The following is a 25,002-nucleotide window of genomic DNA, read 5'->3' on the forward strand; positions in this document are numbered from 1 at the left end:
TAGATGTTGTGCATACGATCGTAGCACTACAAGTGTAAAATTATAAACTTTACTAATACAAAAGTGTATGATAATCTTGTTCTTAATTGTATTCATTATACGTTCCGAAAATAAAAGTAACGGCAAATAAATATAAAGTATCGATTACCTTAATGTATCGATTACAATTAATGTTATGTATTCCGATTACAGGTACGAATTACATTTTTTAAATGTAATTCGTTACAAGTATAAATTACTTGAAAAGTAATCGTTACAAGTAATCCGATTACTTGTAATTCGTTACTTAACAACACTGCTAATATACTGATATCAGACTAGCTCAAAATTGGTCTGTATTGTACATATATGAATACTTTATAAGATATGTATTGAAATATTATTTGAGTTAAGGAAAATTGTTACTGTAGAGTGTAGATGTTTGATTGATTATTGAAAAAAAAATTCCTTCTGACAACCATTAATAATTTTTACTGCTTTTTATTAATCTTCATAAAAATTCACAAGTCACCATGGTTACCATCTTCCAGCCACAAAACAAATATTATCAGTGATTTTAAAATACATCAATAAATATTATCAGTGATTTTAAAATACATCAATAAATATTATCAGTGATTTTAAAATACATCAAAAAAACTCTCTCGCTGCATTCACAAAATCATTGCTTATTTACATTGGCCAGCCAAAGAGTAGATAAAAAAAAGCTGTTCTCCACAAGCCTGAAACAAAAAAGAAATCAAAGTTAAATGATTTATATTGTACTAAAGAGAAATGAAACTGATAAATAAATGTATCAAAGAAAAAAGTTATGCATACCAGAATGATAAATTAATTTCAAAACCATTTTAGTTAGAAATTTGATACATTAAATATTTTGGTAAATTCTCATTTATGTACTACAATTAACATTTTTCTTTGTCCTTTCAAATAGATATTTTTTCCAAATACTTTTTGACAAAAACTCATTTATGTGAAAAAAAATTATATGAAAAACATAATTCTATTGCTCTTGTGCCCATTATTGCAGAAAAACTAGGTATTTAACAATCCAAGTAACTACACAATTTTAGAAGTTTGTTTCTCAGGGCCTCAAGTGATGTAATTGCTTGTTATTAGCTTAAGCAAATCTAGGCTTTGACTCAAGCAAAATGTTTACAAGTTGAATTAATTTCACGTAATGCATGTCACATAAGCAGTTAATTTTTTTTTTTTTTTTTAAGTATCTAACCAAAGTCTTCGGGGAGAGTATTAGTAGGTAGGTTACCAAAATTTGTAAGATTCTATATATATCCTATATGTTCATATTTTAGTCGTATCAACAAAATGCCTACACAAGAATAGATGTCAGCATGTTATTTTGCAGCAGTCGATGGCATTACTTCATAGTACAGTTGTGAAATCACTACAAAATGTGTCGGATGTATATTGCAATGATTTACAATTATTATCGGTAATCGCATAACTGCAGAGTTCAGAGGGTGTTAGAAAATTAAAATATACCACACATTGTTCTTTTTTTGTTTCTAATAATATTAGTTTATATTCCTACAAAGATGGATTCAGAAATTTCCTAGAGTAACAACTTTTCCACACAAACCAAATTTGATAAATAGTAATTCTTAGTACTATGTACTTCGCCAAATAAATTATTTTTAAAGTCTAGGTAAACTTACCTAAAGAATAATTGCTTACACCATTTTACAGTAGTTATGAAGAAGTTACCTTTCCCTAACCATTTTCATGATTTAACAGCACTTATGTAACTAACCTAACCAAGTATTGCAACTGTGAACTACAGTATAACCCTGTAATTGTTTTCAAGTGAGCATGCGGAAAAAAACATAAGCAGTCGATGGAAATTTAGCCATTCCAGTGTTTTAACGTTTAACCAATGGATTCATTAAGAAAATATAATGTTAAAAACCATTGATCAGTACCCTTGATGCTTGAATTTGCTTAACCAATCCAACAATTATACAACTTCGTTGTGCATCAATAAAGTAAATCAATCATCAATACAGTAAACGTCTTCGATTATACTGCGCTAATTCCCAAATATATTTTTAAAAAATTGAAATAAATTGTTTAACAGTAGTTTAATGTTAAATTAGGTAAGTATAAACAATACAAAATTTGTAAAATCATGTGAATGGTTGGTTAGCTAAATTTTAAAAAAGTAATTTTCTTTTGTTGCTGCTTATCCATAAATTAAATTATAAAATTTTGAAAATACTGTTTCAGACACTAAAAACCTTCCTCTATTAAAACTGTAAACAGCTTTTCTTAATTCCTACTGGTTTTCAAGAAATCACATTTTGCAGGTCACGCTAGATAGCTTATGCAGTGAAGCAGCTGTTACCATTTTCCCCTCTAATTGCATAGCAGATCCTGTGGTTTTCCATATATATAAGAAAGTATATATTTTTTATTTGAATATTATAACCTAATGAAACGTAAATAATAGTTTTAAAAAAAGTTACGAGTCTCTAATGTGTATCCAAACCAAAACGCCAACCCTTGACAGGGATTTTTTATAGCAGTATGGAGGCGCAAAGCGCAGATTAGTTACCTGCAATAGCACATAACCTGACGTATAAAAGGAATCATTTGTTACAAAATGAAAATTTATTTTATATGTCAGGTTATGTGTTGTCTCACGTAAAAAATCAGAATTTTGCACCTATAAACTGCTAAAATATATCGCTCTCAAGGACTGATGCTTTGGGTTTGGAATGCACAATAAGGAGTCACATAACTTTTTTAATGTGTTAATTTACGTTACTGCATTGCAATATCCAAATAAAAAAAATAGACAATTTGTGTATGAAAAACAACAAGATCTGCAACTCAATTAAAGAACAACATGGTGACAGGCCCTTTACTGCACAGGTAATGTAATGTAACCTATAAACAGTGATTTCTCAAAAACCAGTCTGAATTTAGAAAAAACTTTTTTCAGAGTAAATACAGGTACATATTTAAAGTTAAAAAAAAAGTGTCCAAAGTTTATTTTGCATACAAAAAGCAGCAACGTGAGATAATAACCTAAAAAATCACTGTAAAATGTATATTGGTTGGTTAGATTCGGTTAGTAACATCCAACCGTTCAATTGATTTTACAGAATTTTTAATTGGTGCTATCCCAAGCTAACCAAATGTAAATTCCACTGTACTTAGAATCACTGTACGTATAATGTTACTAACCTAACAAATTTCACTGTATTTTTAATCCAGCTAACCCAAGGGCAGTATCTCAATATTACAGATTTGTAATAAATAATCCTAACCTATCCACATGTTAAACATGATAAACTACTTGCAGTATCAAACAACCCTCATAGAGAATAATAATTTTAAACATGTCAGGAAGTAAAAAACACTTTAGGAATTTATAATTTTTCCTGCAATACCCCAAATTATATTAAGTGCACTCACCTCAATGTAATTCAGCTCTGGTAACAATTATTTTAAAATATTTTTACTTAAATGCGGTTAACTGCTACAGACCACCAGAAAACATTTCTTATGATTTTATACGTTGTGCTACCTAAAATTTAAAAAGATAAGCCTATAGTGTACAAAAATTTATATAAGAAATGATTACTTGCCAAGAATAACACAAGCAATGTTAACTTGTAAACGGACAAAACTAATCTCCTAACAAATCAAACAGAAATAGCTCAATAACTTACCTGAAAATCTCATAATTAGTAACAAGGAAATATTTGTGTACATGTGTTTTACTCTTAAAAAAATATAAAATAACATTAGTCAACAATTTTTTGATCAATATTGCAATGTTTGTTTTGAACGTACAGATAAAAAAAAAAAAAAAACCGAACATGTACGAACCAGCCCGAAGGGCATGTCGATCTATGGGGGTGAAACTTAGGCTGTCCGGCCTCGTGGCTGTAGGCAGGAGCGCGTCGCGGTTCGGAACCTACCCGGGCTGTTCAGGCCACCCAAGACGCCTAATAAATAAATGGTAAACTGATTGACACAACACTGCAATTTATTCAGAACCGCTACACTCACTGGTCCCAGTACTGGCCGCGTCTGTTGTCTGACCGCTGCTGCACGTGTCTCTATGCGTAAACGGTGCGTGCGACCAGGATAGGTTGCAAAGTGGTATGCACGGACTTATACAGTGGCCGATTATCAACGTGAAAGATGCGGTGGATAGTCGCGGAGCTACTGTGATGCAACAGCTTATGCAGGCATTTACGTTAACATGGAAAACGGCACATACAAACGAATGTTCTAAAGTTATTTGCAATCTAACCTGTGGCAAAATATTGAAGTCCCGAAAAGTACGTAGACCCGGTAAGATAGAAACATACACGTTACAGTCACTTATTAATCGGTTATTACTCGATTAGATTGCACGTTACAAGTTACACATTTACATACGATGAAAGTTAAGAGACGTAAATTAACAAGTAAGAACTCGACACACGTTGCTAAGAGTTTTAAACGATAACGATTACTTGGCTTTGAGCCGAAAACTGCGTAACTCAATTACGCTGTCCTTAAACTCTGGACATGAAATTACGTAATTAGTGAGTGGGGTCGGTGCAGAGCTGGTAAAAAGGATATGAAGAACTTACACTATTGCTGAGACTTGGATGTAGCGCGAAAGTTGAAGGCTCTGCGTTCGCGGAGCGACCGACCCCTTCGAGCTCCCGACGGTAACTGAGCGCGAGGGCGCCCTGCGACCTCGCGCCTCGACACGTGAAGCGCGGGAAAACAGCTCCGACCAGTGTTGGACTCAAAAGACATATTTCACAATATATGATTATTGAACCACTGGACATAAGTTCCCTTAAATTAATCATCTTTTAATTGTTTTAATTTGGTTGTTTTTGTTTTAACAGAATAATTACATATTTAATTTGGCGCATTGCCACACCTAGCTGGGCGCTGTCGTTGCTTTGGTGTTCGTCGCGGGGCACTTTTACACACTCTGCGGACATCACACTCGGGCGTGTTCGAGGCACTTAAGAGTAAGTGTTGTTGTGACATACTGGCCTGTGCGAACCAGAAGGAGCACCGGCGGTTGGCGTCAGTATTTAATTATTTGAATTGTTGCATCAAGTTGGCGTCTGTAAATTTATTAACATATTGTCTCACTGTGAACTGTTTTAGTGGGATTTCTCCTAATCTGTCTCGATCAGTGTTACGGGCCCTTTTATTAAGGCCAGTGGCCGCGGTGACTGGTAATGAGGTTCGTTGGGGGTTTCGTGCCCTGACGTTTGTCTAGTGTGGTCACCCCGAGGCGCTCGCCTAACTCATTCCCACTGGGCTAGGGGTGCGCTCCAAAAACAGGATCTGGTACAAACGGTGCGGAGCACGGGCTTAGAGCCATGGTCTGGACGACATCATGTTCAATTAATGCTCTAACTGCCAAACTTTTAGGTCGCCCAGTTAGTTTTTTAGGAATTGCAGATCCCGCCGACCTTACATTACTGATCCATTTCCGTATGGTTTAAGAGTCAAGAACAATGTCGTGACTATTTCAATTGAATTGCCTGTGAAAGGCCCTCTGCATTGCTACTACACTTACCCCATTTTTTAAAAACAGGTCTCCACCACAAAGCCCCATTGCTCACCTGTCCACCGCATGGGGACTACTTATAACAGCATTGTTACCCCAACCCCCCACCTATTCTGGAGCACCTTAAGTTAATTCTTGGAACTAGGGACTGCATTACACTCCCATTCTGTATATTTAACTTTTCAAATATATTTAATTTCTGTAATGAGAAACAAAAATGGTGTAAGCAGATGCAATGAATTAGATGGTGTCGAGATTAAACAGGTGGAAACCTTAAGTATCTAAGGAGATGCATTCTACAGGTATGTGAGAGATTTGGTGTGGAAGAGTAAAGTGCCATTAAAATGCAAACAAAAGTTGTGCAATACTTACTATGTACTCATAGTCATTTATTAAGAGATGCTGGGAAAATCAGAGCAATAAGTTGAGTTAAATTAGGAGTCGTTAAGAGTTACACAGCGAGACAGGATCAGTAATGAGATAGTGCAAGCAAAAGTACATTACTTTAATGAGATAATTGAAAAGCAAGAATGTGGTAAGGCAATGAGATAAGAATGGGGAAAGAGAGACTGCCTAGGAAAATATGCAAGATGAAATAAAACAAAATAAGGCCAAAAGGATGACCAAAGACGACAAATGAAAAGCAGATTGTCAAAGGAATGCAGGAGAGAGGAGAAAAATGGAAATGAGTAAAGGAGGAATGGTGGAGTGTCAGTAGATGTGGACCTTTTACTTTGCTGACCTGGCCACAGGATGGAAGCAGTTTATTTACTGTCAGCAATAATGGTCAACCAAGTATTGAAATAAAAAAATATAAGAAACCTTCAAATTTATCAGACATTAATTTACCAGAAAAAACAATTTAAAATGGACTACCCTTGCAGGAATACATCAGCTCTCAGGTGTGACACCAATCAGAAAACTGCTCACCTGTTTTGGCCTTGCCAGGAGAGGGGATCCAACACAAAGTTGTTTTCCAGTGTCTATCAGTCTGTTTGTGCCCAAGGATGGGAACAGCTCTCAGTTCCCGGAACGTTGTAACTATTTTATCTTAGAAAGCCTACTGTATTCACCTGTGGTGTCGTCCTTTTAGTGTCCATTATATCTGCTTAGTCACATTGCAGGGTTGGCCAGTGTATCTGCGTTATCACTCTTGTAATGGTCACATCATCATTACACTGTGTTCATCTGTGCTGTGATACTTTCCTGACTCATTCCTTCCACAGAATTCTCTGTGCTGATTTAGCATTTAACTTTTAATATTGGCTGACTTTCCTTGTTTTCTGTGTGTTTGCATATTCATTTCTTTTCCTCCGTTATCAATATGTCTTACAAAATACACTGTAGTAACCAGGAATGGGGTATCCAAAAAAATATCTTCCACATTGCAAAAATCAATCAAAAATACAATTCTTCTTACAACTGTTTTTCACGACCATTCTTGACTTTTGAGGCCCATTGGGTACACAGGAAATTCTTAAAATGTGATCTCAACCAAAAGCCAAAAATTGTTAAAAACTCTAGCCTCGAAAGCCTACGAACACGATTAAACAGTTTTTTGTTTTCATTTTCTATGAGACCAGATTAATAGTGTGAAAAGTAGGAAATTGAAAATAAAAAGGAGAAAGGGGGGGAAGGAAAATTATATTTTAATTGCTGTACATGAAGCCATAAAAAAGTGTAACACTCCATGAAAATGTTAAATGCATTAATGCAAAAGTTCGATTCAAAAGTTTTTTTTTTTACATCACATGACATGCACAGAAACTTAAGGAGATGGGACCTCCACTGTTAAATCAGCCATAATTCCAGAGATGAACCCTGGGGTGGGGAGGAAAGAGGAAAGAGGAACCAGGATTAGTTAGGGTGGCAATTTTACTGGCAGTAAAAAATTCCAATCTTTTTTCAAGGTTTTTCAAAGTCTTCTCAGTGAAGTTCAAAATTAATAAAATATTGCACATCAAATTTTACACTGAAATAAATAACAAGATTGTAAATTTATAATCAAAAAATAATAAAGTAATGATCCTGAAAACAAAATTAAAGCATTTGCATGTTGCTTTAATATGAAAACATCAAGTAAAAGAATAATTATAGCAAACGTTATACACAGCTATAAGTTTATAACAAAGTATATCACGTGTATTACATTTTTCACAGTTTCAAGTTCAAGGGTATTACTCTTTCACAATAAAGACAGTACTTGTGGTATACACGTGGTCACTGGTTCAAATAACATCTTCAACACAGGTATTTTTGAAAAAGTGTGTAAGTTACCACCTTTGCCTCCTGAAGAAACGGTGGTGATTAATGCTCTCTAATAATAATAAAAAAAAACTTGCTTCTATATGATGATCATTAAATGATAGGCATTTGCTGAACAACTAGTGCATGGTTCTCAGTTACACACCTACTGGATGGGTTGCCGTCGTCCGGGGTCTCGGGCTCGAGTCCCGGTGCGGCTCCTAGCGGGAATGGCTGTTGTCGATGTAGTGTTTCCGGGTGGGCGCCAGACTAGCTCTGTTTCTAGTCGATAGGTGGGTCGTGGGGTCGATTGCCCCTGCGTGGCCCACTAGGACCGTCGGCGGTGTTGCGTGGGATGCAAGGAATTCCCTACTTGGTGGTGTTTGGGAGTCGTATGGCTAATTGATTAGGCGCTGAAGTAATGCAACAAATGACGTGCGTCATTTATTCATGCGACTGTGGGCTTGGTGTAATTCCGTTGATTACACACCACGTCGTACAGAGGGTGACGTCACACAATACATAAGTTACACAATTACACAAAGTTAGTCTGAAAAGTTACGTAATAAAGGTGTGGCACAAGTTTACAAAAATGTTACGTGATGGTGCGTTGCACAAGTTTACTGAATGTTACGTGGTAGCGCGTCGCACAAGTTTACTCAAGAACGTTCCAGGTTCAAGGCGTCGCACAAAATTACTAATGTTACGTATTAGCGTGGCACTAGGCGGCTCTGAGCCTGGTTACCCAAAAGAGGGGTGAGGGCGATTGGAGGCGGCCAATCCCGTATATCAATGTCTCGAGGCGGTGTTCACGTCCACTGTAGTGGAGCGTGGACCGCAGCTAAATTCGTCCAAGTTCCCTTACGGGGTGGTGTCAGCGCCGGGGCGACTGGTTTTAGTTCAAGTTCTGTGGTTCGGGAGGCGGCCCGTGCCGTATACTGAAAACTACCCCGCAGACCAAGTGTGCTGCAGGGGGTTTTCAAATTTATGCGGCCGGATTGAGTCCTGCACTGAAAATTGGACCGGGTACGCACGGAGAGATTAGTAAAAAGAGGTTTCGAGGAAGTGACTATAATTACCAGAAATGAGTTCAATGCAGACAATGGATGATGTCTCTCCGTGGGACGTGCGTCCGCCCCGGTCCACGAGTCGCGCTGTACTGGCGTGATGTCATGGCGTCCGGCCGAGGCTCGGTGCCCCTCGCGCCAGGGTTGACCTCATTACTTTATTTTCTAATTTAACACGTTAATAAGAGATTTTAAGGGCACTAAATTCCTACATTAATTATTAAGGCTAAATTAACATTACTCATCCCTTCTACCATTTAGAGTTAGTATGTTTACGAATTATGTCCTTTAAATTATACGTCACACCAGAGACTGTTCGTCTCTTGCCGGACTGCTACGGTGGGGGGTAATAACGACACACGAGGGGTTAATAATTATGTCACATGAATTACTTAACTAACCTAGGCAGAAGGCCGCCAGGGGACACTCACACACGTATCGACACATTTACACACGTGAGTGCCCGGGCACTCCTACGTCGCACTTTCGTTAAGCGAACGTTTAATTTATACGTAATGTTGTTTATATTCTGTGTGTGTTTTATCAACAGACCGACTGTAATGTCGGTCTGTTTATTATGGGGCCGGGTTCTACCTTGGTTGCTGGTGGCTCGCCTGACTCGGGTGGGCCATGGCTAGGGGCGCGTTCCGTTAGCGGGGTTGAATACTGGAGGTTGCAGGTCGGGCTTTAGGGTGGCCTTCGGTCGGACGACGTCAGGGTACACAAGATACTTATTACCTGTGTGTCTGTAAGGCTTCTCTCACAAAGTCATGACTGACTAGAAAACTGGCAGATACTTTAAGAATAACCAAACATGAAGGAAAAAATAATCCTGACATTAATTAACAGTGTTGCATTCTGTGTTTAACAATTTAAGGGTCTTCCATCAATGAGTTCCTACCAGTTTTTAACATGTCAAATCACATATTTACCATCTGCCATATTTTTGGAGTGAGAACTGAAAGAAAGTAACAAGATGCAACGAAATAAAAAGACAGTTGAGGTTCAGGTAGTAAATGCCAGTGGTCAAAAGTGGTATAAGTGATGCAGTTTGTAGGTACGGTGTGTACACTACTCAAAAATGGTATGACGCACAGTTTTTCAATAAAGCTGATTTCAACTTGCTAGACAAACAGATAATGCCCAATGGCTTTCATGAATTTATGGATTCCTCATGGATTTCCTAGCACCAACAAGATTTACTGCCAAATCAAATTTCCTTGATTATATCAGTCGGGTGGCCATCCTGTTAGATTGATTCTACCATAGTTCAAACAATTTTAAGTCTCAGACTATCTACAGATATTCAGATGTTACTTCCAAAACAATTCACCACAATCCTGCAACTAAATGGCCCAATAAAGGATGTGAGATAACAGAATGTTTCTTAAGGAGATTCACAAACCTGAATCGTTTGCTGCAAATGCGGCAACGGTACGGTTTTCGGCTGCCGTGGAGCTGTTTATGCACCATGAACCAGTACCTATCCCTCGACACTTTACCACACTTCTGGCACTCCCATTTCTGCAAGCTCTTGCATTTCCCTCTGTGCTTGCAGTAGCGGAAGATATGGAAGAACACATCCCCACACCAATCACAAGTGAAAATCTTGTGCATCTCTTGCTTCGCAGGCGCCGATGCGACCTTGCGACGCCTGGTTTCTTTTACTCTGGGGTTCCCTTTTCTCCTAAGCGTGCACTCGTGGGCGTTCAGTTCGAACTCGTTCTTGAAACACTGCAGGCAGGTGTGGCACCTGTGCTTGCGCGCCAGGTGAATGTTGAGGGCGGACCGGCTGGCAAACGCCAGCACGCAATACTCGCACTTCCACTGGTCCTCGCACGGTGATGCAAGAACATCTGACTTCCAGTCTGAATCTGGGGGCAGCTTTGTGCAGCAGGTGCACTTGTTGGGACAGAATTTGTGTCTCGAGTTTAGGTGTGCCTTCAGTAGCTTCCTAAAATATAAAACATGTGGCTGTGTTAGTTCTCAGAATATACACTGCAAGAATTATGCAATTTGAAACTGGCAGTAATGGAGTAATCAAAGTCCATCCTGTGTCTTAATTGTTTTTTTTTTTAATTAATTGATTCTCTGAGCCTGCTAGAATGTGGCTTCTGATTAAAATTGTACAGCTACGGTCACCCTAGATGGTATAAATTACGTAACAATAATATTTTCATAGTGAGGAAAGATAATTAAAATAGCTAATTATTATCAACTTCAGGGTATCTGCTGAGTTCAATGCAATGGCTTTATGTAGTAAATAATTTTTTTGTTGAAAATTAAAGTGTTAATATTGTCTATAAACCTGGTAAAGATAAGAAAATAAGCAGAATTAACTAAGAGTTAACAGTCACCAGAGCTGGCGGCCCCCCACTCACCAGTCGCTGAACTTCTCTCCGCACCAATGACAGGCTCTTGCGTGCTTCATCTTGTGGGTGTACACCGAGCTGCCCTTGCGCACCAGCTCGCCGCACACCGGGCACAGGAACGTGGCGTTGCGGTGCGTCCAGGCGTGCCAGTACAGCCCGCTGCGGTTGCCGTACACCTTCCCGCACTCCTTGCACGTGTACTTGATGTCTCGGTGGATGTCCTGGTGGTGGTGCAGCGCGGAGCCGTCGCGGAACGCCTTGCCACACGTGGGGCACACGTACTGTCGCTCCAGCTGCACCCCGCGCCTCGTGCCGGGGAACAAGCGGTCACCCTCCCGGTGCTGGGGGCACGCCTTCCCGCCGACCACCTGGGCGTCGCTCGTCTCGTGGGAGTAGGCCTCCCCTGACGTCGGCTCTGTCCCGTCCTCCCTGGAAGCTTCCTTCCCGGCAGGCGCTTGTTCTGGACCGCCGTCCGTTTCCTGCTTCAACATCTGCAGTGAAGGTTTTTACATTTTGGCCAATGTTAAATAAAATGAATATTAAACTGAAATAGATTTAAACTTTAAAATACCACATGTTTGAAGTTTTTTTTGTAGGTATATTTGTATATTATAATTATTTTATCTTTAACTTTTTTTTTTAATATCAAGTCTTCAGAACAGTGGCGAGGCGTGAGGTTTACATGAGGGAAAGCAACAACTCCGTTCACCCCAAAACACGGTGGAGGGGTGGGCGTGGGGGGGGGGGGGGGGGGTCCGGGGGCCCTCCCCCGGGAAAATATGGATTTAAAGGTACAAAAGGGTGCTATTTAAGTAGTTTTCTTAACTGAACATTGACTATTCCATGGTAGAAAAATTGACATTTTTTTAAAATTATAAACTATTTTTGAAAAATAATAATGTTTGGCATACATTATTCTGATAATAAAATACCTACTCTACATTATTTATATAGGTACTAAGTGGGAGTGTAGTATCATCTATATCTGGTACAAAATTTATAAACAGACAACACATGGCAAAGTAAGTACTTAAAATAAAGAGAAGAAGCTCATAAAAATGTACTAGAATAGTAAAAATTAAATGTTGGTATTTTTTGTACCAAAACAAAATAAACTATCTTCATACGTGATCATAAACTCTGTTAACTGGTACGTGGTTATTTACAGTCACTCCAGCGAGATTGCAACTCTCGAGCTAGGATCCCGTATCCGCCACCCGCGGGACGCGGTCGGTAGCAGTTGGCACTGCTAGGCCGCCTCCCGTACGCCCACAAATCCCCCACGCACTGCCAGCCTTTGGTTACCCAATAGGGCGCAGGGAACTCCCAGCCAACAGCCCGCGAGAGAGATGCGCGCGCCCTGAGAGACGACCGCCGACTGAAACGCCACCTCGCCACCTGCCCTGCCGAACTTTAGCGGACATAGCCGAAGCAGTCGGCGGAAGAATCCCACCGTCTGCTTCGGCCATGTTCGCTTGAGTTCGGCAAGAAAGCGCTACCTTCGTAGCTTCTACCACGTGTTTTTACAGCCAATCCCCTCCTCGAACCTTTGTACCATGCCACCCCCCTTCCGAAAGGAAACTACTGCGGCAGCCTTCCTGCTGAAAGCGGTCCTACCAGCGCTTCTAAACCTAGCAAAGCTTCTAAAACAGCATGTTTTGTGTGTCGACGAGTTCTTTTCTTATAGCGCACAGCGCACAGTATTGGGTCCCAAGAAGATAATGTAAAAAATATGTACACCTAACTGCACGAGCCAAAGTAAAATACTATTCTGAATAAAATATTTATTTAAAAAATACATTGTCTGCAAACTGCCTGGGCAAGCACTGCTTGCCTTGCTTGCCCTGACGAGACGCCACTGCTTCAGAATTTATAGGTGTGCAAGAAACCTTCTACAACGAATCATTTTATAAATTAAACGTACTTTGAAAAATATTTTATTTAACCCAATAGTTTATAAATATTATAGGTTACACATGTACACCTTAACATTAATGCAATAAGGAAATATGAAATGTACACATGTATGCACATTCTAAGTGGAGGTTGTGAAATCCAGCATTATTAGGAAAAAAAAACTGCATCATTCTGGAAATAACATAAATTCCACCAGGAAATTTAATCATTATTTATTCTTAATATTTTCTTAACAATTGTTTACAAGCTGTCATTACTACTAACTATAAGAGAAAAAATGTGCATGCTATATTTTTATTCATATTCAAGCACATATATGTGATATTAATTTTTGTTACTAATTAAAATATGACTATTTATGTGTGGTAAATACAGTAAACCCACTACAAAGGGCACACGGTACACACAAAATGTGTCACCATATGTCAATGGCCGACTCCAGAAGTGTTCCTGTGCAAAAACATTTCAATGGTTAAACACAAAGATATTTGATAAATTGTTTGAAATATACACCTATCCCTCACTTAGCACGACTAATTTGTTCCTAAAAGTGCTAGTGTTATTCGAAACCGTGTATTCTGAAGCATTAGTTTCCATAAATTGCAAGGGTAATTTATTTAATGTGTTCCAAAATTGTGTAGGAAAAAATACTTTACGTAATATAAATGTGTAGAATAACACTAAACTAATAATATATCACACCATTAATCTTTATATGCCTCTCATCACACTATGTATGACAAATACGACACAGTGTAACGGGAGATGTGTGGTTATGTACTTTATCGTCAGTTCGCTGGCTGACTTTCCCGCCCGGGCGTGACCAACTCACGCCGCGTATCTTTCCGAACCATCCTTTACTGACAGTGAAACAGACATTACTGTCCGGATATTTACATTTTAATTTTTCAAAAATTTTCGCGTATCACCACCTGGTTAACACCAATCCTGTCAGGCCTATGATTATTTTTTTCATTGCAACATTTATTTAACAACATTTTCCACGTGAAACATCTGTTCATTTCTGTTCCGGTATCTAATGTCAAATATATTCCCGCTAGTATAACCAACAGCATTAGACTTATATAAACTTTAGATAAGATTCCTTACTTCATACGATCGTGTGCACAGTTGACTTGCTTAAAACTAAAGTGCGACCAACATAAGCGTCGTCTTCATGACAATCTGCGCGCCGTAATATTTATAGTTTTGTCTCATACTTGAACACGATGCATTATGAGTGATCAATCACGTACAGTTACCGGCAGCTGAATGGGCAGACGTTGCTTTTGTTTGAGTGAATTCCCTGCCACTGGCTATATTGAGTTCACGGCCCGGTTTGTGGCCAGACGACAACGGTACGGCACAGCGGCATACGCGCGGACGTAAAAACATTTGGTCCTTTACACTCCACAGCCGCAATTTAATTTGCCATAGCCAATGTTTGTACAAGAGCAGATAGCGTAGTCAGACCTGCGCGCGCATCTCTTACCCCCCCCCCCCCCCTTGTTTGGCTAACTGTATCCCACTGCACATCTGTTGTTAACAGAAGTTGAAACAGACTTCGTGGCGTCATGCCCGACTTTTTTTCTTTTTTTCTTTTAACTTGCGGAGATTTTGTGCTAACTGAAATTTACAGACGTGGTATTCAAGACTCGGGTAGTAAAATTAACATTGCGCTAAATGAATCCTCGCAATCTGAAGACGTGCTAAGTGAGGGATAGGTGTAATTTATCAAGCAGGCTTAGTACGTAAATGCAGTAGTGTTCATCACACCTGTTTGCTTGGAAAATTCAGTATCTGCCTCAATGTTAAATCCGCATTCAGGCAGGTCGTAACAAGATCGTGGCAAATATCCAACTTCTTGAGGCAGTCTCTACATATGCTAACCGGCAATAGGTCTTCGGCAGTGACCTGCAACAATGAAAGAGAATCAAGTTACAAACAATCGGCAAAAACCCCTCATCAAACACATTTCCTACCCGATAAAATTTTAATTCCAAATCCAAAGCGGTTCAAACCCAGGCTGCTTTAGTTAGAAGCGAGTGGCATGACAAACTACACTAGAATGGCTCCTCTTAGTTTAACTAAAGTGTGTGTTTTTAATCAGTTCCGAGGTTCAATTCTTTTTAAATCTACTGTAGTGCTAGTGACCAAAGGCAAATCTGCAAGTGCTTGAGGAAGGGGTAACACAACTGAGGGAAGGCCAGCGTTACACCATCTTAAGGGCGGTTAGGGGTGTAAAGTGAAGCCACTGCTTAGTGTGACACTCAGGTTTAGGGTTAGGTGCTTAAATTTGATGGGCCAAATAAATTTTTTTGAAGTATTAAAACTTTGAATTTGAAAATAACCCAACCAGAGTGTCCCAATTGTGGTGGGCCTTACGTGGTAGTAAGGCTTACCGTACTATGTATGTACTCTTAAAAAAAGAAAAGATAATTAAAGATTAAAGCAGGATTATTATAGAATATGATAGTATCGCCACAGGTAACATTTGATTTAAAAAATACATCACAACTCACCATGATGGGGAGATGAGTATGGATCTTCATAACCAATTCTTCCTCTTTGACAGGGTCTCCAAAAATGGGAATAACATCTCTACAAATCTCAGCGCAAATTCTGCACATGTTTGGTGGAAACATTTCTTGCAGAATAATTTGTGGCTCCTCAGGGTACTTCATCCAATTTGAAGATTGCACTTCTTGCTTTGTCTTTTTTTTATGACATTGTTTGTTGGCAAGCAGAGACTCTTGCCTTTTCTGGCTCTCCCGTTCACATTGCAGTATAAAATCCTTTTCGAACTGGTTCTTGAGACGCTCCACTTTCTATACCAGGGAGAGAAAAAATAAAGATTTGCACTGGATTACTACTAGAGCTATTCACATAACTATCTACAATTGAGCAATGTGGCACAAAGTTAAACAATGGACTTGCATTCAGAAAGACACTGATTTGAATCCCACTCCATTTATCTTGATTCTGAGTTTCCCATAGTTTTTCCTAAACTACGCTAGAGTTGACTATGGCCAATTCTTCGATTTTCCTGACTATAGTCTCTCTCACTCTCAGTTTGCAATACATAGCAAATTACATGCAATGTTGCCCGAGTGATACTACTTGTTCCATTAATTAAACATGTGGCTTATTTACATAAAAAATATTACTTTTTATGCCATAATAAACTATAAAAAATTTTAATTATTTCAGTATTAATATTTTTTTTAAACTTTTTAAGAGTTTAAAATAGTGTCTATTGATAGTATCATTAGTCATAGACTTTCGGAAAACACTATTCCAATACTAAATGTGCATAATTTCATATGAGGAACTATTTCAGGCATTCCATTAAAACATATGCTATGCTCAAACAAAGCCCACATGTTAATACCATAAAAAAAAATTTTTTTTTAAACAAAGGCACTTGAAACCAAGAGGAAGTGAGGAAATGTGGCATGAGATTCAAGACTAAAAAGAGTGAAGAGATGGTCAAGATGAGGAACAAAAATGGAGTTAGGAGATGGTGTTGAGTTAAAACAGGTAGAAACCTTAAAGTATCCAAGAAGTGTATTGGAGGGAGGGGGGAAAATCAAGGAGGAAATTGTAAGGAGATGACAAGAAGAAGATGCATTCTACAGGTGTGTGAGATATTTGGTATGGAAGAGGGAGGTGCCATTAAAATGGAAACAAGTGTGCCCATAGTCATTTATGGAGCAGAGACTTGGAGTGTAGGTAAGAGAGATTCTGGGACAATCAGAGCAAGAGGAATGAATTTATGTGAAGAAGGTTGGCAGTTAAGAGGCGAGACAGGATCAGGAATGAGATGGTGAAAGCAAGAGCAGTAGTACATGACTTAAATCTTAAATGTGATCTTGGAAAAAGCGAGAATGAGATGGTATGGCCATATACAGAGAATGGGAAAAGAGAGTCTCTCTAGAAAAAAACATGCAGTTGAAGTACACAGGAAAGACGTGCCCCCCCCCCCCCCCAAATAAAAAAAATCAAGAAAGAGGTGGGAAGAGCAGATAGTGACAGGAGTGCAGGAGAGAGGAGAAGAATGGAATAGAGGAGGAAGAATGGAATAGAGGAGGAGGAATGGTGGCAAACAGAAAATGGAAGCATTTTACTTTGCTGACCTGGCCACAGAATGGAAGCAGTTGATTATTTTTTATTATTTTTATGATGTGATGGTGGTGGTGGTGGTGGTGGTGGTGGCAACATCCGATTTTGTCTACTTTAAAGAAAAAATTATATTACACTTTTGACGAAATACAACATGAAGATGCATTATATCCCAAATTCTCATTTAACATTTCCCTTTACAACATATAATCATTTGAAATTTGTTCCCCCAAAAAACAAAATTTTTCTGCAACATTGCAAAGTTGTAAATCAAATTTTTTTACACAAGAAATCTTAATCCTTGTCCAATTAACTCTCTTTTAATTCAAATTCTACCGGACCCTCTTAGTCTTTGAATTAAATGATTTTTGGTTTTTAGGCTGCAAAAAATTTACTAGGCCTTTTTTTTTTGTTAAAATTTAATTTTATATTTATTTGCAAAACATAAAAAAAAACCTAAGATTTTGCACGATTATTATTTACTAGAATTAACACACTGGAACAGTTGGTGTTAGAAAACTTGCATTGATCCCATTTGATAGCTTTTTTAATAAACTTTCATATGACATACAACTTGAAGAGAGTTTAAAAAAGTCTCAAAACGTGTGAAACATTCTTATTTTACCTATTAAATATAATTTTGGGATCTTATGGGTTCATGAGATATCACAATGTGGGGCATAAAGCAGTGGCACGAGTTGAGATTTACTAGCACCATTTTTGTTTTAATTAATTAAGTTTAATTACTCTGAGGTATAAATATTATTTTTTAAGTGCTTGCATATACAGCCATTCAAATAATATATGTAATATACACAGGCTACTACACTATTTTAATTAAGGTAGAATTGACATAAATGATAACAGTAGACTAACCTGGTACTCTGTATTAGAGTGCCTTCATTGTGCTTTGAATCACTGAAACATTTGAATGGCTTTTTATGCTCAATGTCAATGAAGTAGGTTGTGTGTTTGGCCGGTTGGAGTGACTGGGTGAACCATCCACAGGACGTCAGCCGATGAAATCCAGAGAATATACATTGAGTGAGATAATAGAAAGATGAAAATGGTCCTGTGGGGTGGAGAATTATCTGTTTGACTATTCGCTTGTGTCAACACATAAACAATTAAATATTAAAAAATAGTAGACCAACAGAAAAACTGAAATGGCATAAGTGACTGAGCCTCACGAAAGTTCACGCTAGTGCAAACTATGCACAAATATATGCAAATATTAAATATGTATGAAAAAATCCATTATAACATATGAAAATATGTACAAAATTAATCCTAGACATCCGAAGTGATTTTTAATTAACTTTTTAAGGGCTCTTGAGGCAGAAGAGTAGGTACACAGAATTTCATCACGAGGGGAGGGACCCCTTTACCCACACTTTCAAATTCTTTCTCTTTGATGGTGGAAATGATATCTTTTTAGGATTTGTGGGGTGGGGGGGAGGGAATATTCTCCCAAATTCCCCCTTCCCTTTTTTTTATATGGTTGTAATTTGGGGTGCTGACCAAGATGAGAACAGCACATATGTAGAAAATTTACATTAAAGTGCAATGAGGTCACTCTGGGCAATATAAAATTCCAGTTATTTTCTAAGATGATTCACAAAGTAAAAGCAAAAAAAATATATTGTTACGATTTTACCGCGGGTTCGTAAAGGATAGCCCAATTAAAGATTTTTATCAAACACACAGTTTTATTTATTACCACTACTTGTCACTTACAAATAATCTTCTAAGATGGCAAATAATTAACTACACTTAAAGAAATGTCAATTCCCCAGTCACACGTTTCACACACCTCTCTGGGCCGCACTTCCGGCGCAACTCTGACCGCAGCACCCCTCGTGGGTCTCCGTCGCCGCACTCCGCCGCCACACCCTTCGCCGAGATCCCACACGACGACTCGCTCGCAACTTCACTCGGGGCTCCGCCGCGCCCGCGACTCTATCGCCCGGAAACTCCACCGCGGGAAAACTCCCGACTCCACTGAACTCTCTCACTCCCTGCCCTGGAACCTTCGTCCAAGGACTTCGGCACTCTGCCGCACCCGCGGCACTATCGCCCGGAAACTCCGCCGCGGGAGAACTCCCCACTCAGACTCTCTCGAGGGTCCGCCCAACCTCCTTATATAGCCCTTGGGTTCCCGTCCAGAACAATCGGGCATGTCTCCGAGATATCGCGCGACCTTCGCCGTCGAAATGTCCAGAAATGAGTTGTGAGTACTGTCGAAAGACGCGGCGGCTGCTCAAAGAACGCCGATAAAACGCAACAAGCATCGGGTTCCCACAAAACGCGCCGATAAACATGTCTGAGTTCTTTTATGCTGCAGTGCGGCCTCTTTTACGTAACTCGATCTGAGGCAGGTGCGCGCTGCGAAGGTCAGGATGTCGCGAGATAGTATGACACGAGATACCAGGGAGAGGATGCGGGTGGAAGGGGGCGCAGACAGGCCGAACGAGCGCGGCGACGCCAAGCACTGCAGCCAAGCACGATCGTAACATTATATATATCTTGGCAAATCAAATATTACATTTAAATAAACTACAATACTGTATGTTTATAGTAAATCCCAGCTATCACCACACCGCCAATGCCTACCTTCTTCAAGTGGTCCGGGAAGGCCGGGAACACAGACGGCACGGCGTACTCCCGCATCCTGACCATGAAGCTGGAGATCCTATCGAAGCAGTCCTCCGTGAAGTGGTCCGAGCAGAGTACGCTGTTCGTGGTCGGACTCCAGTTCTTCTTGTGGACCGCCTGGATCCACGCAGCCCGTCTCGCTGCATCCTTCGGAAACCTGTGTCGGGCGTTTCTTAAGACTGTTACATCTCCCCAATCAACTGTAAAGATGACTTTATTTTGTAAACTTCATTTTGTAAATTCTATTCATTTTTCTCTTTAGATAATTAATTTTGGTTGTCATTTCCAAATTTTTAAAAGTTAAAAACACAGAATTAAAAAACAGTGAAAAAGATAGTGGGTCCTAGCACAAGGCAGTAATCCAGAATCACTACAGGTTTTTTGTTGGTGTTTTATTTGTAGTTTAGTGTTCTGTGTTCTCATTCTGTTGTACCAATTGCAACAGCTAGCTGGGTTGTCGATTTACCATCTGGTAGTGTTGCACGGACATACATTCGTTGATCAGATTTTATTGGGTAGCTCGTGGAATTTGTATTTCACTGAAGGCACCCCTCAAAACCAGAACATCTGCGTGTTTTCCTGCTCGTTGCAAACTACTAGTAGCAGTGCTCCAAAATAGTTGGTAAGTTTGTTTAATATAACATTTACGTTATTTTCATTGACCTTGGCCATGTCATTTTTTAGCTTTAAGCTTATCCCAATATGACATGGAAATGGAGACGGATGTAGAACTCCCAGAACGGAGGATCTACAGTGGCATGCTTACGGACACGGATCTGAATGGATTAAGTTGGCATTGCTCAGATCTTCTGTTTACATTAGTCCATATGATAAAAAGAAGCAGAGTGTTTGGCAATAGTGGTAGCCATGTTGGTTTCAGTTTTAAATATGTAAAAACTGTTTCAAGTACAAGAGTACCTAAAGATCTATCAATACTTTGTGGCTTATTTATATTATATATGTAAATCTTAACAGTGTTTTTGTTTCTCAGATCTTACAATTATTTCAATTTGATGAAATTAACTTTTCGTAACCGTGAAGTTTAATTTCATTGTTTGTCGTTCGTTATGTTTCCATGAATCGTGAAAGTGACTGACGGATTGTGAAAAGTTAACATCTCGCAGGTGCAGATCCATTTTTATATTTTCTTGTCAAAGCCATTCTAGGTAACTGTCTACTGTAGAGCCACCACTCTAAAAATGTAATGAAAAAATTCAATAATGAATTTATTCAGTTTTTTTTTAAATTTCTAATGATTTTGTCACAGCAAATTCAGATATTTTCAACAGCTTCACATGTAACTTGGCATTTTGCGTTTGCTTTTGAGGTAACACTGCCGCCACCATGCTTGAGGCCAGGTAAAGTTGAATACTACATCTCCAGCCACACGTGAAAAAAGGTATTTTCGGGTTAGTGACATAATTTTGTTTTGTGCTTTAATAGCACAGTCGAGACTGTTTCCAACGAGAATTATACCTGCTCCTGTTGTTGCAGACATCCTACTTACTTGATGCTAGCTGCAACATTGATCCTGTGGCGGCACACTTGCAGGAAGACTTAAAGCTGGATGTTTGGTCGAGGGCAAATTTAATGGGGGTAAATATAAACCAAACGAAGGTGGTCACATTCAAAAGGAGAAGGAAGGTTATTAAGCAAATATATAGTTGGAAGGGGGAAGAGATTCACGAGGTAAGGGAATACAAGTACCTGGGAGTAACCCAACAGTGACCTAGAGTAAATATGTAGTTGAGCGGTATTTGCGAAAAAAAATGTTAAAAATCCGAAAATACCTTTATTAGATGCTTCAACTTCCTCTTTTCATTAAAAGCGGCGGAGGTAAGAAATTCCAAATACTTTAGGAGATATCGAATTTTTAAATTTCATCATATGTAGTTGAGCGGTATTTGCGAAAAAAAATGTTAAAAATCTGAAAATACCTTTATTATATGCTCTTCAACTTCCTCTTTTCATTAAAAGCGGCGGAGATAAGAAAATCCAAATACTTTAGGAGATATCGCCGTTCTAATTTTGCTATACAAGACATGTGTGATCATTCGACCGACGCTATTTTTTTATTGCCATGTGTTTGTGAATGCCTAATTAATGAAAATGGTCAATTAGGTCAGGTCAGTTACATTATAAATACTTTGAAACAAAGCATACATTAAAAATAATATGAATTAATTTCAATGGTTCTTTAGTTTTAAATTATTTATAATGTAACTGACCTGACCTAACAAACCGGGACAAAGGATGAACAGTAACCACTCACGTAAATTGTTTTTGTTACTTATTAATTGCGCAACAATAAAAAATAAAACTTTAAAATTAGAAACGTTAAAAACTCGCCTAAGTTGGAAGCGGTAATTAAACACCGTTTTAAACAATAAATGAACTAAATAATCACCTATTGGTTCATTTGAATTCTGGCCTAACACGAACAATCACGTGACATCACTATCCAATAAAAAAATAGATACTCGTAAACAAGAAACAATAGTGAAAGCCACATGAATGCACTGGTATAATTGTGATGAAATTTAAAAATTTGATCTCCTAAAGTATTTGGAATTTCTTATCTCCGCCGCTTTTAATGAAAAGAGGAAGTTAAAGAGCATAGAATAAAAGTATTTTCGGATTTATAACTTTTTTTTCGCAAATACCGCCCAACTACATATTTACCTGACCTAGGTTGCGGAAAGCAGGTGCAGCGGGTGGTAATGAAGAGGAGAGGTCTGGGGCTGATTAATAGGACACTGAAAGTGACAGGACAGAGAGTAAAGGAGAAGGCGTATAGAATGTTGGTGAGGCCAATGCTTGAATACGCAGCGGCAATTTGGAACCAATACCTAGCGATAGAAATTAAGAAATTGGAAAGGGTGCAATGTAGAGCAGCTAGATGGGCGATGGGTATGTGGAGGAAGAGGGAAGGGGCGAAAGGTGAGAGATATAGGCAAATCTGTGATGATGAAGGAACTGGGGTGGGGCATACTACACAAAAGGTGGAAAGTATATTGGTGAAGTTTTTTAGGGTGAAAAGGGGCGATGAGGCTAGGAAAACGCTGGAAAACAGGTTGAACAAATGTGTGTATGGAGGGAGGAGAGATCATAGGTGGAAGATTCAAAGAGAATGGAGAAGAACGCAAAGAGGAAGGAAAGTATTCCTGGAGAGATTAGAGTGGGAGTGGAATAGGATTGAGAGAAAGATAATGGATGTGAGAAGAGGGAAGGACTAGAGGAAGACTTCAGAAATTAGGCGAATAGGAAGGGGGGACTCCTTGCCACCTGACAGAAGACCAATCGCATGTCAAAATAAAATAAAATAAAATCAGGCTTCAGTTCAGTCCAAACTGTCAGTTCGAACTGTTCTCAGTTGGGACTCAGCAGTCCGAACTGGGAGCTGGACTGATCGTGTGTGAGGGCCTTAGGCGACCCAATACGTTGCAATACATACTCACCTTAATAACCTTTTCCGGAGTCACAATGAATAGTTACCAATTTCAATTAACTCACCTATGGAATGTAACTTTACTCTCCTCTTCGTTTTCTTCTTGCTGTCCATCTTCACGAGCTATACAAGGTTGGTTATTGCACCCACAAGCTACACACTGAAGCATATTAAATAATTTAAATATGTTCAAAGATTAACGCCTTATAAATTTCAAAGAATATTAAACGTAATAATATTGTTATAAAATAAATATATTTTAACCAATGAAATAGTTATTTAAAAATAAAATCAAAATATATTTTAGGTTGGAACTAAAATTAAAATTCGTGTAAACAAAACGTGTCCGCCATATTTTCTAACATTCAATGATTCAATATTCATTGCACAGAATCACAGACGCCAGAGCACACATACAAGGACCTGTTCCTAACTCCATGTAAACTGCATAAATATACGGATTACGGAAAGCATATTTTATCGCGCTCTGCGAATGACACTGTAGAGTATTTCAAAAGATAATGGCACTAATATATGTTTTTTTTATGTTAGTTTAATTACATTGACGTCCCTCGGCTTCTGGTCCCCGTTTTCCCGTTGAAATAAATGTCCTGTTATGCCCGTACTGCCCTCGTCGGAGAGGTGTGGGTCCAGGCCAACGTGGCCGGGACCGGGAAAGGCGGGACCTGGAGGGAGAGTGAAGTGATTGCGAGGAATGTTGGTAGGTTGTCGCAAGCAGAACACGGCATTAACGAATTTCACGAGCCGTCTTTTATTAACGCTTATAAAGTCCTGCCGCAGCCTGGCGGAACCGTCGCGGAACAAGTGCCCTACCACGGCGACACGGACTCCCTGATGACGGGGCGGTTCTCAAATACGTTTCGGCGCGAATCGTAAAGTTTATTAATGCTAGGCTGACCCAGTGAGAGAGGGCCCGAAGACGGAGCGCTGTACATACGCGGCCCGTTACGTAATGTTCCGTGGACGGCGAAAAGTTCAGAGACTCGTAGCACCACGTTCGCGTTGTAGAAACTGCCCGCTAGACACGTCTCCCGATGACTCGTAAGTTAACAATGCTAAGCTGATTCGCGGTGGCAGCTCAGCTGCCGTGACCGACTGCGGACTGAGCGAACGTTCAATCCCGAGCGCAACGTGCGCGGCTCGCGGAGCAACGAACACGTCTGTCTCCGCTCGAGACCAGGACGCGACTGACTCTCCCCGCTCGCCCGCGGGCCGGCGCCCGCGGGTGGCGGGGAGGGAGGGGAAAATCGGTCGGCGTGGGAGAGAGCTCCGTCCCGCGGCGCGCCAGGCTGCAATTACATACTATGGCGAAACACTTCAGAAAAAGTTATTGAATTATTTACAAAGACATACACGAGACATTAATTACACAGCGAACTTGCACAATGAATAATAAATAAAATAAGTTAATTACACACATTCAAATCCCTTAATCGTTTACAAATATATACACACTGAAATACAAGATAAAGTCACATAGAAAAACACTCGTTGGCATGCTAGGGCGCACGCGGGTGCGTCCCTGGCCGTCGCACACACTGGGGTTCACTGGGGGGGGGGGAAACAGTCCCCCTAAGGCCCGCGTCGGTGGCCAGGTAC

The 25,002-nt window shown here is 39.5% G+C and overlaps 1 protein-coding gene across 5 annotated transcripts; it reads right to left on the reverse strand.

Annotated features, from left to right (window-relative positions):
- Positions 1-464: 464 nt before the first annotated feature.
- Positions 465-23,757, reverse strand: LOC134542207 (zinc finger protein 70-like). Of its 5 annotated transcripts, none has more exons than XM_063386282.1 (7): positions 23,448-23,735; positions 19,893-20,091; positions 15,680-15,985; positions 14,934-15,071; positions 11,250-11,731; positions 10,274-10,822; positions 465-722 (listed from the first exon to the last, which is right to left on the reverse strand). In XM_063386282.1, the coding sequence occupies exons 1-7, from the start codon at positions 23,549-23,551 to the stop codon at positions 662-664; spliced, it is 1,839 nt and encodes a 612-aa protein (XP_063242352.1). In that variant the 5' UTR covers positions 23,552-23,735; the 3' UTR covers positions 465-661. The 5 variants fall into 5 exon arrangements, 3 of the variants coding, with proteins under 3 accessions (XP_063242352.1, XP_063242351.1, XP_063242354.1); XR_010076756.1 differs by having other exon boundaries at positions 641-722; positions 3,696-10,822; XR_010076755.1 differs by having other exon boundaries at positions 642-722; positions 3,439-10,822.
- Positions 23,758-25,002: the final 1,245 nt, after the last annotated feature.

The sequence above is a fragment of the Bacillus rossius genome, assembly GCF_032445375.1.
Source record: "Bacillus rossius redtenbacheri isolate Brsri chromosome 4 unlocalized genomic scaffold, Brsri_v3 Brsri_v3_scf4_2, whole genome shotgun sequence".
Lineage (NCBI taxonomy): Eukaryota > Metazoa > Arthropoda > Insecta > Phasmatodea > Bacillidae > Bacillus > Bacillus rossius.

Coding starts and splice junctions, on each gene's coding strand:
- LOC134542207 (XM_063386281.1), bottom strand. CDS start 23,551: ATGCTTCAGTGTGTAGCTTGTGGGTGCAATAACCAACCTTGTATAGCT. Junction 15,986..19,892: donor TCCCGGACCACTTGAAGAAG/GTAGGCATTGGC, acceptor TCCCTGGTATAG/AAAGTGGAGCGTCTCAAGAA. Junction 10,823..11,249: donor GGAGAGAAGTTCAGCGACTG/GTGAGTGGGGGG, acceptor TTTATATTTTAG/GAAGCTACTGAAGGCACACC.